The 12,935-nt window shown below is 44.2% G+C and overlaps 1 protein-coding gene across 2 annotated transcripts in view; it reads left to right on the top strand.

Annotated features, from left to right (window-relative positions):
- Positions 1–12,935, top strand: part of ARFGAP3 (ARF GTPase activating protein 3) — a 96,080-nt gene that overhangs the window by 80,044 nt on the left and 3,101 nt on the right. For both annotated transcript variants that reach the window (XM_077169077.1, XM_077169076.1), the window contains 2 exons: positions 2,332–2,455; positions 5,527–5,617. In XM_077169077.1, coding sequence (XP_077025192.1) covers positions 2,332–2,455; positions 5,527–5,617 — 215 coding nt within the window. The remainder of the gene's footprint in view (positions 1–2,331; positions 2,456–5,526; positions 5,618–12,935) is intronic.

Below are 12,935 nucleotides of genomic sequence, written 5' to 3'. Positions count from 1 at the left end.
AGTAATTTAAATCCCCTGTCTGATGGTTCCAATATCTGTCATACCTATTTTTTTCTTGCTTCTTTGTGTTTGTGATTTTTATTGAAAATGACATCTTATGTAGGAAAGTAGAGACTCACATCAATTATATTATGCCTGCAACTGGAATGCCTTATCTTTTCCTAGGCCTTTAATGTGGAGAGGTTGTCAGTCTAGTCAGAAATAAAGCTGAGTTGGAGTTTCATTCTTGGCAGTGGTTACACTTGGTGCAGAACTTAAATTCCTCTCCTGTTCCTTATGCCATAGAAAGGGGGTGGGGGCTGATTTGATTTGCCAGAATGTTTTTCTCGCTGTGTATGCTTACCTCAGCTTTAGGGCTTCCCTTTGCTCTTGCCCCAAGAGAAGTTCTCTGTATACACTCTTATCCTCTCTAGCAGTAGATTGCTGTTACTTGGTGTTTGTTACCTGGTGGTTTTGGGGAGTGGGTGGTTCTCTGTTGTCTAATTTAGCTTAGTCTTAGGCAAGCCCTGTGTCCTTTGATTTGGGGATTAGGGCAGTGATTCCACCACCCTCCCCCAGGAGACCAGTGATGGTCTGAGCCGAGGACAATTTTTTCTCCTGCACAACCAGGGCAGGGTTTTTTCCTGTTTCCTTCCTTCAGCCACAGTTGGTCTTCACCTGAGTCCTAAGAATGGCAGGGCCTTAAGTTGTTCCATCCTAGCAACTTAAGGCTTTTTGACTAGAAGAGAAGGGTCTAGTGAGGCTTCCTGCCTTTCCCACAGCAGTTTCTCATTCTCCCTCCCCTCCAGGCCCGCATTCCCCTCTGTCTGTACTCACACTAGCTCTAACTTAGCTGTAGCAATTCCTTAAACATTTTAGCTGAATTCTTACCAACTTGTTTGGAGTCCAGCATCTGTCTCCAGTAAACAAGTGCTTGTGTCCCATCTCCTCTTAGAGGCATCTTTCTTCCCTTCAATTTTGGACTAGTTGGTTGGCCTGTAACCACAGCTCTCTTATAGGGTTCAAGAGAAGTTGTGATTTTGCAGATTACCTGGCACTTTTTGTTGTAGGTATGAAACAATATTCTCTCCAACTTTCTGCATCCAAAGCAAAAGCTGGTTGTGTAATTTTTTTAAAAAATGGTAATATAATGTGTGACATTCTGTATGTGGAATCAGCTAGAGTGTAAGTACTGTGAAGAACTAGGGAATCTTTGAGAGTATACATGGGCACTGCTAATAGTTTGAGTTTGTCCCAGGTAACAGAATGCATGGTCACCTATTCATCTTATAGCCATGTCCTGGGTACATTATCAGCAGCCTATTCAGTAGTTACTAACTAATCCATAAAGCTGATAGCAGACCCATTTGAAGCAGAAATATTCCTTTAAATGTTAAATGGCTTGATTTTTTTTACTTATTGTTTTATTAGAATATTCATTCTAATGTTTTATTAGAATGTTCTAATATTGTTTATTAGAATATTGTTTTATTAGCATTTTTAGAGTACCCTTAAATCCTTTTACAAAATTACTACTGTTAGAGTTAACCATGTAAGTTGGCAATTGCACTGCTGGGTATATAATAAAAAAATTGAAAGCAGGGCCTCAGACAGATATCTAAGCAACAGTGTTCATAAGGCATTATTCACAGTAGGTAAAAAGGGGAAACAACCTAATTGCCCGACATATGTTTGATAAAAAAAATATATGGTATTGCATACAGTGGGATATTATTCAGCCATAAAAGAAATGAAGTCTTGATACATTCTACAACATGAATGAACCTTGATGACATTACAGTGAGTGAAATAAGCTGGACACAGAAAGATAAATATGGTATGAGATTGTATTATGAAATATCTAGAATAGGTAAATTCATAGAACCAGAAAGTAGAGTCGATATTATTGCTTAATGGGTACAGCATCTCTGTTTGGAATGATGAGAAGTTCTGGTAATGGATGGTGGCAATGGTACTAAAACGCTGTGGATGTAATTAATGCCACTGAATTATACACTTAAAAATGGTTCGTATGACAAATTTCATGTTCTTTATCTATAATCATAATATCATTTTGTAAAAAAGAGTGATAGTTTATATACTTTTGTATGAATCTGGATTTGAATTAAAAGAAATTTTACATGCAAATTTTTAATTTTACATTTAACTATTAATAAAGAGTCGTTTAAGAAAAATTATTTAACAAATAAGAAATTTAAAGTAAAAGATTAAAAATGATTCCTGCTGTCAGCTTTTAAAAGCAGAAATCTGTACGTGTATATGTTGTAAGTGAGAAAAACATTTGCCTCACCTTGAAGTAGTTTAACCTATTTTGGTTCTTTTTAATTGTAGACCTACTGCTCGACGCAAGCCAGACTATGAGTTGGTTGAAAATACAGATGAGGCCCAGAAGAAGTTTGGCAACATCAAAGCAATTTCATCAGATATGTACTTTGGAAGACAAGACCAGGCTGATGTATGGGTCCAAAGAGTTTCTGTGCACCCAGCTCCCCATCCCACTACCCGACTCCTCCCATCTAGAACAGGAAGCAAGTATGGGCGGGGGAGGCACTGGAGGGAGCCACTGAGTAAGAAAGCACCCTGGGCTGCCTGAGGCTGGGAGCCCCTGGCCCATCAGTACTGCTGGGGCCAGGATCTGGCCCAGGTCTGGCTGGCTAGTGCTCAGCCTCGCTGCTTCACTAGAGTAGTGTGGAAGGGCAGGGGTGGTTTCATGTTTCTCTTTTTCTTCTCTGAGTTTCCAGGAGCGAATTCATACGTTTTGAATAAGTTTCAGGTGGTTTTTTATATAGCTGTGATTTGTTGTTTAATAATTTGTGATGATAGCTAACTGAAGTCTATAAATATATTTTGGAGGGTAGATATATTTATCTGTAGGTTGTCTCTTTTCTCAGAAATGTTTATGAGCTCATTTTAGTGGAGTCTTGTTAAGCAGTAGAATGCAAATGGACAGAGAAAGATGGAAGTTTTCTCTCTAATTCTGAAGTGCTCTTCTGCTTACATAGAACTCTTGGAGATAAGTGACATTACTCAGCTTCTCAGACTGTGCAGGGAGTCACTTCCTAAAGTGTACTGGTTTTACTTTGCAGCAGTAGGTTCACGTATCATTTCAAGGGTATTTAGAGTAGCCACTTTGCTCTCACTACTCCTATCCCTGTCCCCCTGTCCTGCTGGTGTCCTGCCTGCACACCTACACATGTCTGTTCTAGGGACCACCCCACTCCCCTCTCCAAGTCAGAAAAGCAACCTCCCAGCTACTGCTGAAGGCAAGTTCTGCTGCCACTGTCTCAATCTCAGCCTCTCTGTTCTGCTGCACCAGTACCTTGTGGGATTAGCCATTCCCTCCCTTTCTTCTGGCTCCTTCTGTACAACCTAAAAAGTCTCCCTTATTTAAAAAAAAAAAACAAGCAAACAATTGAGACCTTCCCTGACGTTGCTGCCATCTCTCACTGACCCCGTCCCAGCCATGTTCCTCAGAAGAGCCCCCTGAGCACCTTGTCCCCTTGTCCTCCCACCATCCACTACAGCACATCCCCAAGGCGACCCCAGGCAGGGGTTGCCTGCACCCAGTCTTCACCCTCTTGAATCTCTCCAGAGCATTGGACCAATTCATTACTTTCTCCTTGAGGCATTCTCTCTCCTTGTCTTAATTTATCTCTCTCTCCAGACTCACAAAAGAACCTAACAACAGCAACTCTCATGTGAACTTGCTTTACATTTATACACTCATTTCAGTCCTTACAGCAGCCCTATGAGTTCGGTCTTATCTCCATTTCCCACCAGAAGGTTCAGCTGCTTGCCAAGTTTGCAGACAGGATTTGACAAAGCCAGATATGAATCCTCACAGTCTCCTTTGTGGAGTCTCCCTCCCTGATATTCTACTCATTCCCCTGTTCCTGCCACCTCCAGTCCATGCCCACCCCCAGTATGCAGACCTGTCCCTCGAGGAACGCCCCCAGCCCCTTGCCCACACCCTTCCCTCCACCTGGACAGTCTTCCTCAACCCCCATGTCCGTCCAGTGAATACCTTCTCATCTCTCAAGCTTTAGATCTTTGATGCCTTTCTTGGCCTCTGGGAGAGAATTGACCACCTCCATCTATGGCATCTTCACTGTTCTCTTCAGCTACCTTCATGAGAATGTCCTGACACTTGAGCATCTTTATGTGCATGTGTGCCTGCCTCTCTCCAGGTCTGCGTCTCCATCTGCCACACACTCAGCACATAGTCCCCACCCACTAACAGCATGTGGAACGAGTGGATTAGCCTTTCTGAAATGTGTATCTTACGGCGCTTGTTCCTGCACGAGGTCCTTGAGGGGCTCCCCATAGCCAACAGGGCAAGATCCAGAACTTGAGTGGATCCTGTCTCTCCAGAGGCTTACCTGCTACTCTCCTGCATATGTTTTATTTTCCAACCAAATTAACTCCTCAAAGTTCCCCCATGCCTTTCTCATTCCTCTGTGCTTTTGTACATCCTGTTCTAGAAGAGTGATGTGCTTCCTTTGTTCCTGGGCTTTTATTTAGATGTTATGTGGGGAGTCTTACTGTTCAACCTCAGGTAGGTTCATGAGAAGCAAAGTATCAGGCTGACACACTGTTGTGGTCTGTTTCCCCACGTTGGGGTAGGTCGTGTCTTCCCCATTTCCCCCATGGTGCCATGAACCTGTGGAGGGTGAACAGCCTTCCCCCCCACCCCACCCCCCACACCTCTCGTGCCTGCCACAGCCCTGTACATAACAGGATCTCCATGCCCAGGCCCTGAATAGAGTCTGGCCTGACTACGGGACTGTCACAGGGGCTATGGGTAGAAAGGGAGAAGAGGGCAGAGATACCCTCTTCAGAAATTCTGGGGTATTCTAAGGAGATGGATATTATGGATTTCAAAGGACATCCAAAAGCAGCTTTAAACTGAACTATATCACAGAAAGTCAGCTTTAAGCACCCAGTCTCTGCAAACTAATTTTGAGTCTTAAAGTCTATCAGAGCCCAGGATTTAAACAAGAAAGAAAACATTTCAGGTGTTGGAGGTGGGAGGCAGTACTGGAAATTGTTGGAACAGAATCTACCCCTCACAGAGCACAGAGGAGCAATCAGGGATCTGAAACATCTAATCTAGGTATGCTCCCAGAATATACCTTGTCTGAAAGTTAATGATAACCCAGCTCATTACAGAACAATGGGTACAGGGAGAGAATTTCTGGAGCAGCCTTTTCCTGTTGTGGGACTTGGACAGCACCATGGCTTGGCTGCTGTTCCTCTCCCTCACCCTACACTGGTGCTGAGTGTAGTTGGCCCTGGTGCTGTATGTCAGCCTGTCTCCCTGCGCTCTGCCTCCTGGAGCAGAGCGTGAGCTTCTGGCAGAAACTCGGTGAAGCAAGGCTGCTAGTGGTGTTTCCCACCATGGCTGGGGCCAGCCTGGCATTCAGGAACTGTTAGAGAGAGGCTGGCCGACAAACATATTCAAATTACAGCTCTGGTGATTCTTTTACAAAAATGTAAGTGATGTTTCCTTTACCTTGTCTTTTCTAGTATGAAACCAGGGCTCGACTAGAGAGGCTTTCAGCAAGTTCCTCCATCAGTTCAGCTGATCTGTTTGACGAGCAGAGGAAGGAGGCATCAGGTATGTGGGAGGGCCAAAATGGGGTACACTCGGTTTGACTGTGTCTGACAGCAGGTGGTCCCTACCATGTCTTTCCAAGATATTTTAGCAATTATTACTTGTTACTCTTATCTCCTCTAAGTCATGTAGAGCAGGATTTATTCCAGGCTTTGCATGTGAGGGGACCAAGTCATGAAAGCTAAATGACATCTCCAAAGTCACCCAGCAAGTCAGCTTCTGGGACATCATCAAAGATGAATATTTTCTGGCATCTTGTGAAGGTGCTGGGGTGATTGCCTAGGCTCCTGTGTGATGTGAACCACTCCCTAGCTGGGAGACTGCAAGTGACTTTCTTTTACTCTCAGTCCCCTCCTCTGTAAAACGGGGTAGATTATAGCCCCTCATGAGGCTGTAATAAGACCCTGTGTATAAACACCCACCATGGTGTACTGCATGAGCCAGCCCTCCCAGGCCCTGGGCATCAGCAGATGTAGAGAGAAGCAGGTGACTTCAGCAGCTTCAGTTCTCCAGGGAAGACAGCGCACTGGGCTTTGGGAGTGAGGTAGGGACATTCCTCCCTACCTAGGAGAGGAATGTCCTATCTCCCTCACCCCCTTCAGTTCCAGGGCTAGGGGCTGGGGGCAAGGATGGTGCCCACTACATAGCAGCTACTGAGAACCAGGATGGGGCAGGGCATGTGAGCCCCAGAGGGTCGACCCTTCATCACTGTTCAGTTCTTGCCACTCTTTACTTTTCCTTCGGTCGTTCCTGAGCCTTAGGAAGCCTTGCTCGAGTATCCCAAACTGACCTTCTCCAGACTGCAGGCTTAGGGTGAGGGTTGTGTGTGCTATAAACAATCAAGGGTGAAAGCATCGTCTCAGGCCGTTTCAGAAACTCAGTTATTAGCAGGAATGCCCAAGGAGTGGGTATCTCAGGTGACAAGAGTCAGACATTCAGGCCCAGCGCCTTCTGCACCCACCTTATTTACAGCCCTGGAGGAGGTGGGCTGGGCTCTTAAAGAAGGCAGCAAGCCTCTATGCACGGGGGGGCCACTGTGGGGGACTACCTGGTCTTGCAGCCATGAGCCCAAGAGAAGCAGCCTCAACAGTGGGATAGACATGAGTAGCTAACACCTTCCACATATAACTTTGGGGGGTGCTTCTGCTGTGGCCCTGGGTGTGTGGTGACTGCTGCCAGGCTGTTGTGCTGCAGCTGGAAGGAGCTTTCCAGCCAGGCATTGCTTGCTGTGCCAAGGGCGTGTGTGGGCAGAGTGGTCAGTGGGCATCCAGAAAGACATCCCCCACCCCATTCAAGGAGCAGGAGACCAGAGCAGAATTGGGAAGCTGCAGGAAATTGACTGACAGTAGATTTGGGGGCCTTATGGCTAGGATACCTGTGGGCAGCAGGCAGAAGGCAGCAGCCAAGGCCACTGAGGGGCTGCTCTCCAGGCAGTATCATGTCCTGTGCCTAACCTTCCTGCCCTTCATGCAGGATTTCTGACTGGGTGCTTCCTAGCATTGATTCTGGATGAAGGCAGGTGTGGCTCATGGCCTTGTGTTTTCGTCTGTGAACTTTCAGTGTCCTGGCCTGTCCTCAGGGAGCACCTGTCTTGTGAGCATTCCCTAGAAGAGACGTGCTACAGCTGCCTTTGGGGGCCTCTCAGCAGACCCACCTCTGCTAACCCTAACCCCCCCCACCCCCCAGCCCACAGGACTGCACCGCCTTGCAAAAGCCCTGGCATAGTTGGGCAGGTCAGTCCAGAGAACCGTAGTTGTTGAAAGTCACCCACTGGCAATGTGTGTTTTTGTAATTCAAGTTGCTGAGAGGTTCACTCAGAAATGTTTTGGTAAGGAAAAAGCTTTCGAGATCAAATGAGAGTGGCCTGTTGTTGAAGGACAAAATATGGCCCGCCTAGGTTCACCTTTCTGTCCTTTCTAGAGAGCAAAGGTCTACTGATTTTTCTGACCTTGTGTGGGTTCCAGACAAACTGGTCTGTGGGAACTTGCAATCATAGGTAGGGTGCACCTGGGGTGCTGTGTCACCCAGAGGCCTCTTCCCCTCTCCCACTTTCCCACTTGCCAGTCTGCTGCTGGGCAGAGCTTGCCCCTTCTCCCTAATCCCCCTCCCCGTGCTTTATTCCAAACCCAGTTGTTCAGACCTTCCTGACAGTCGATCAAGCTCTTTATAAAAGATGCCTTTAGTAACTGCCCTAAATGTAAGTGCACTAAACAATTCTTATCAAATATTTATTTTCTGTTTAGAGTACATTTCCTCAAGGAGCCAAAGCTGGTTTTAAGAAACTGTTCTGTGTTCTTTAACTTTGAATGTCCCCATTTGTGAAACACCGGTGTCATTGGGTAGATCATAGGGAAAAAAATAAGATGGTTCCAAATTTGAAATGACACTTGATGAAGCAAAATACTTGGTTGGATACGGTTTAACCCAGGAGTCCTGTGGCTAGAGAGAGAAGCAGATTGTAGAACAACCAAATAGATCTGCAGGTACTAGCGTGTTTCATACCTAATGAAAACTGTGGCCTGACTGTTAAACAAGCATTTACTTCCACAGAACTAGGGGACAGTTACGGGTGTCCTCCCTCCCTTCCTCCCTCTCTCCCATCCTTTCTTCCTTATAAATTCCCCATCTGCTATTTATCGCTTACCTTAAAGGAATAACTGAATTGGGAGAATTTAGTTCAAGTTTTCAGAAGTTTTAAAATATTTGGCATAGTCCTATAGTCATCTGTCACAAGTTGCTCTTTTCTTTTTAAAGACGTTTAAATTTTTCTTTTAAGTACAAAAATAATACATATTTTAGACATTTTTAAAAATTAAGTACAGAAGAGTGCAAAGACAAGAAAACAAATTATCCGTATCTCCACCTCTCAAAAGCACCTACTATGAATACATTTTCTTCCATTCTTTTTTCTGTGCAATTTAGGCATTATTAAGATGTTTTTTTATCTTGCCTTTATTGTTAAATATAACATATATATGAAGAAAAGGAAAAAAAAAGCAATGGTTTTCAAAGTACACTTCAACAAGTAGTTACAGAACAGATTTCAGAGTTTGTTATGAGTTACCATTCCACTATTTCAGATTTTTCATTCTAACTGCTCCAAAACACTGGCAGTTAGAAGAAATTTTTTTTTCTTTTTTGTGAAAAGTAACATACATAAAGAAAAGCAAAAATTTCAAAGCATGTCACAATTCGTTGTAGAACAGATTTCAGAGTTTAGTCTGGATTATAATTCCACAGTTTCAGGTTTTAACTTCTAGCTGCTCTAAGATACTTCAGACTAAAAGAAATATCAGTATAATGATTCAGCAATCATACTCGTTTATTAAACCCCTACCTTCTTTGTTTACCTCCACCATCACCTTTGATCTTTTTCCCCCTCTTCAGGGGTATTTGGGCTGTGTCCATTCTAACTTTTTCATGTTGGAAGGGGCTTTCGATAATATGGGATAGGGAGATGGAACTAGCTGATGTTCTGAGAGGCTGGCCTCTCTGTATTTCAGGACTTATCTGATCTAGGGACCCATCTCGAGGTTACAGGCTTCTGAAAAGTTACCCTAGTGCATGGAACCTTTGTAGAATCTTATATAACACCCTAGGTGTTCTTTAAGATTGGCTGGAATGGTTTTGGTTGAGGTTTGGCAAGTTATTTATCCTGACTTTGGACTTAATGTTCGAAGATATTTTTCCATGTCATTAAAAATTCTTTACATTAAATTAAATTTTTTATTGTGGTAATATATATAAATAAAACTTACCATTTTAACCATTTTTAAGTGTACCATTCAGTGGATTAATTACATTTACAGTGTTACACAACCATCACCACCACCCATTACCAAATCTTGACGAACATTTTTAATGACAACGTAGAATGTTTTTAAGTATCCTTGCCCACTTCTGCAGTTCCTCCACACCATTCAGTCTAGAAACTGTGGTCCTTCCCTGAGGGGGACCTCAGGTCCCAGCAGATGTGGGGAGAACATGGAGTTGAGGATGAGGTCTGGAACTTAGGCCTGTTAAAGTCGCTTTTCTCCACATCTTGAGAAGAACATTTTTCACACATTAGTGGTTCCAAACTCATCTTCCTTATTTACCAGGGCTGGCTATGTAATTTGTGGGGGCCAGAGCAAAATGAAAATTAGGGACCCCTTTTTCAAAAAGCTGAAGAAAAGTTCCATTAAAAGTAGTAAGACATAAAACTTTTCCCTTCTGTAGTCTCTCTCTCAGCTTGTCATGGTGGCACGTTTGTTTTTGTTTTTTGCTATTTAATGTCATTGTAAGTGAAGAAAAAATAAACATTTAAAATTATTAGCATGAATTTTACCAGTCATTTTTATATTGTGCAATACCAGTTTTAATGCAAATAGAAAATTCCTGAAGTTACACAATTTGTATTTTGTAGCTCATACACACAGATATTTTGTTCTTTTCAAAACAGTGGACACACTACACAAAGCAGCGCAACTCTTTATTCCACTTCTCATTATGATTCTACCAATATTTTGTCCCTTCAGCCTACTTATGAGGGAGGGAGGACTGAAAGGGAATCCCTATCTTTCCCTTTCTCTGTCACCCTTTCCAGTGTGAGTACTTGGCTAACACAGGGAAGCAATATCTGTAAGTCGAAGTATGATGGAGTTCCTCAGTCATTTGTGCGTCTTAGAACCCATGACCTTCTTTCTGCATTCAAAGCGAGCTCGGATTCATATTGAAAGCAGACCTCTCAGGGCTCTCAGCACCCTGCTGATTAGGTCATAACCATAGGATGCTCACCTCAGGCTCCGTTTGAGTCTTGCTGAAATCCCACATTTTGGGTCCACTGGAGTTCTGTGCTCTGACATTGTGATGGGAAGCAGCAAGAACTCGGACACACGTGTTACACCTCTCTTCTGCTCACGTGTATGCTCTGTTTTCCCTTGGACTTTACTTACAAAACACAAGTTCAAAAATAAAATTATTAAGAACTTTTAAATACTTACTAAGTACCAGCAAGCATGACAACAGGTGCGTGGCCCCTCTAAGTGTGAGGCCTTCTATGACTGCATATCTTGCATCTATGCAACCACATTATTGGACAAGAACCAAATGTGACAGAGCATCCTCCTGCTTGGGGAACCATGGGGGTTCTTTTGTGCTCCCTTTTCTTCAGGACCAACCCCAGGGCCACCTTTTCCAGAGAGTGTTCCTGACCATCTCCTAGTGGTTAGTGACAATAATGGCCCACATGTACTTTACCAGCTGCCAGACATGGATGGTCTTGGCCAGACATCCTGCCCTGTGTATGGCGGGTTCTGTTGTATTCCCACTTTGCAGATGAGAAAGCTGAAACTTAGGGAAGCCCACAGCTAGGTGAGGTATCAGCACAGGAAGCCTAGGCCTCACAGCTGATTCCAGCAAACAGGAAATAAGAAACAGAAGGAGAAGGACAGGCCCTGCCCTTTAAGGCACTTCTGGTTACATCATTTTGACTAGAACTTCGTCACCTGAACACACCTTGTTTCAAGGGTTAAAATCCAAGAGTTCCATAGAGAAGGAGAGAGAGGAATGGCACTGGGGCTATTATCTATCTATGGGCACGTGGGGCCTAAATATTATCAATGAAGGGACACGGTCACAAAGCTGCTCTGCTTGGACCTAGGGCAGGTTCTAAGGAAGCATCTAAATACCAAGAGGAGGCAATCCAGAGGTGTTTCTGGTTGAACTCTGCTGTGCATGCCTCTTCAGAAATTTCTCAAATGGGAAACTGCTAAGTAGAGGACTTTTGCCCAGGCAAGCACTGCACTGACCTCTCGTTCACTCCTGCTCAGTCACAGTATACCTCTCTACTTAGTCAAACAACTGGTACTGGCCGGTTGCACTCATGATCCCAAGTAACTCCTGATTAGCTATAAATACCTATTTGTAAAATATTTGTAAGTACTTGCCCCAGGTGACACACCCTATAAGTGACTGGGCTGGGATTTGAATCCAGGCCCAATCATTACACTAGGCCTCAGTATGTAATTGGCAAAGGGCTGTAAAACTTTAAAAAGCCACCTGTCTAAGCACAAACATAGAAAAGGGAGGTCCCTGGTCCATTTCACCCACATGGATGGTGTTGCTACTGAGCAAAAGCATTGGCTTCTTCTAAGTACCCCCTTCCCTCCTCACCCATCCCCCCCAATTGACTAGAATTTAGTGATACTTGACTCAGATGATGTACCTGAGAATGCACCAAATCCCGTCTCCAACCACCTGTTTCCATTAGATTTCCAGAGACATGGTCCCGACTAGAAGCAGCAGTGCTTCTGTAGGAGGGGGATGGGCTCAGTGTTCTCCTGGAGAGAGGTCAGGAAAGGGTCAGTATTGTGGGCACATGTATATCTTCCCAAGTTCTCTTACAGTTCCTGTTGGGACTCCCTGCCTTTTTTTGGTTGATTCCTAGTGATACTACTTCGACAAAATACACTTTGTAGAATTTGATTACCTTGTTAATTTAATGTGAATTTGTACCTTTTTTGTCTAAGTCTTTCAATACAGGCATATTGGGATAAAAAGCAGTCTAATAAAATTTTAGGTGAAGCAAAAAAAAGCTCACTGTTATTTCCCAGCCCTTTGAGAAGGCAAAGAGGGGAAAGCCCACATCATGGCACCTCCCTTGGGGACAGGGCTATGAGCACTCCACAGTCTCTTACGGATGTTGGCTGCACTGAAGGATATACTTGTCATTTCTATTTCGCTCTGGGAAAGGAACCTATTACCAAGGGATTCTGTTGCTCAGGGGCAGGCAGGTGTGGACAGGTTACCTGTGAGGCCAAGAGAGCAGCTGGCTCAGCAGCCCCAGAAGAGCCACAGAGTGTGGGTTCAGTTTGCGATCACTGAGCTCTTCCAGAGTCAAAGCTTTACCATGAAACCCCTGTCTTCACACGGATGTGTGGTCAGACCCACTTTGTCTTTACCTACACTGGGAGGCATAGTGTCCATGTTCATGTCAGGATAATCAAAGGTAAGGCAACAGAAATCCAGCTAAAAATAAACCTAAGCAAAAACAATGACAGTATTGGTTTTGTTCTTGGGAAGCCTGACGATGAGTTTGGTCAATTCAGATGCAAACAGGGTCTTTGGGACAGTTTTTGGCTAGCCTTTCTGGATGATGGCCTCATTCCCTTGGACTGTAACAAGTTTCCCCGTTCCTTCTGGAGAGATGAGTGGGAGAGGACAGCCAGTGTCACAGACAGCTACGGCTTTGCCTCATCCCATCAAGGAACCGCAGAATGAACACATGTCTCCTCTCACTTGAGTATATGTGAATCACATGGAAGGCTCTGATTGACTTGGC

The sequence above is a fragment of the Tamandua tetradactyla genome, chromosome 7 (genome assembly GCF_023851605.1).
Source record: "Tamandua tetradactyla isolate mTamTet1 chromosome 7, mTamTet1.pri, whole genome shotgun sequence".
NCBI lineage: Eukaryota > Metazoa > Chordata > Mammalia > Pilosa > Myrmecophagidae > Tamandua > Tamandua tetradactyla.
Note: the sequence above shows the minus strand (reverse complement) of the source record. Positions and strands in the feature narration are given on the sequence as shown.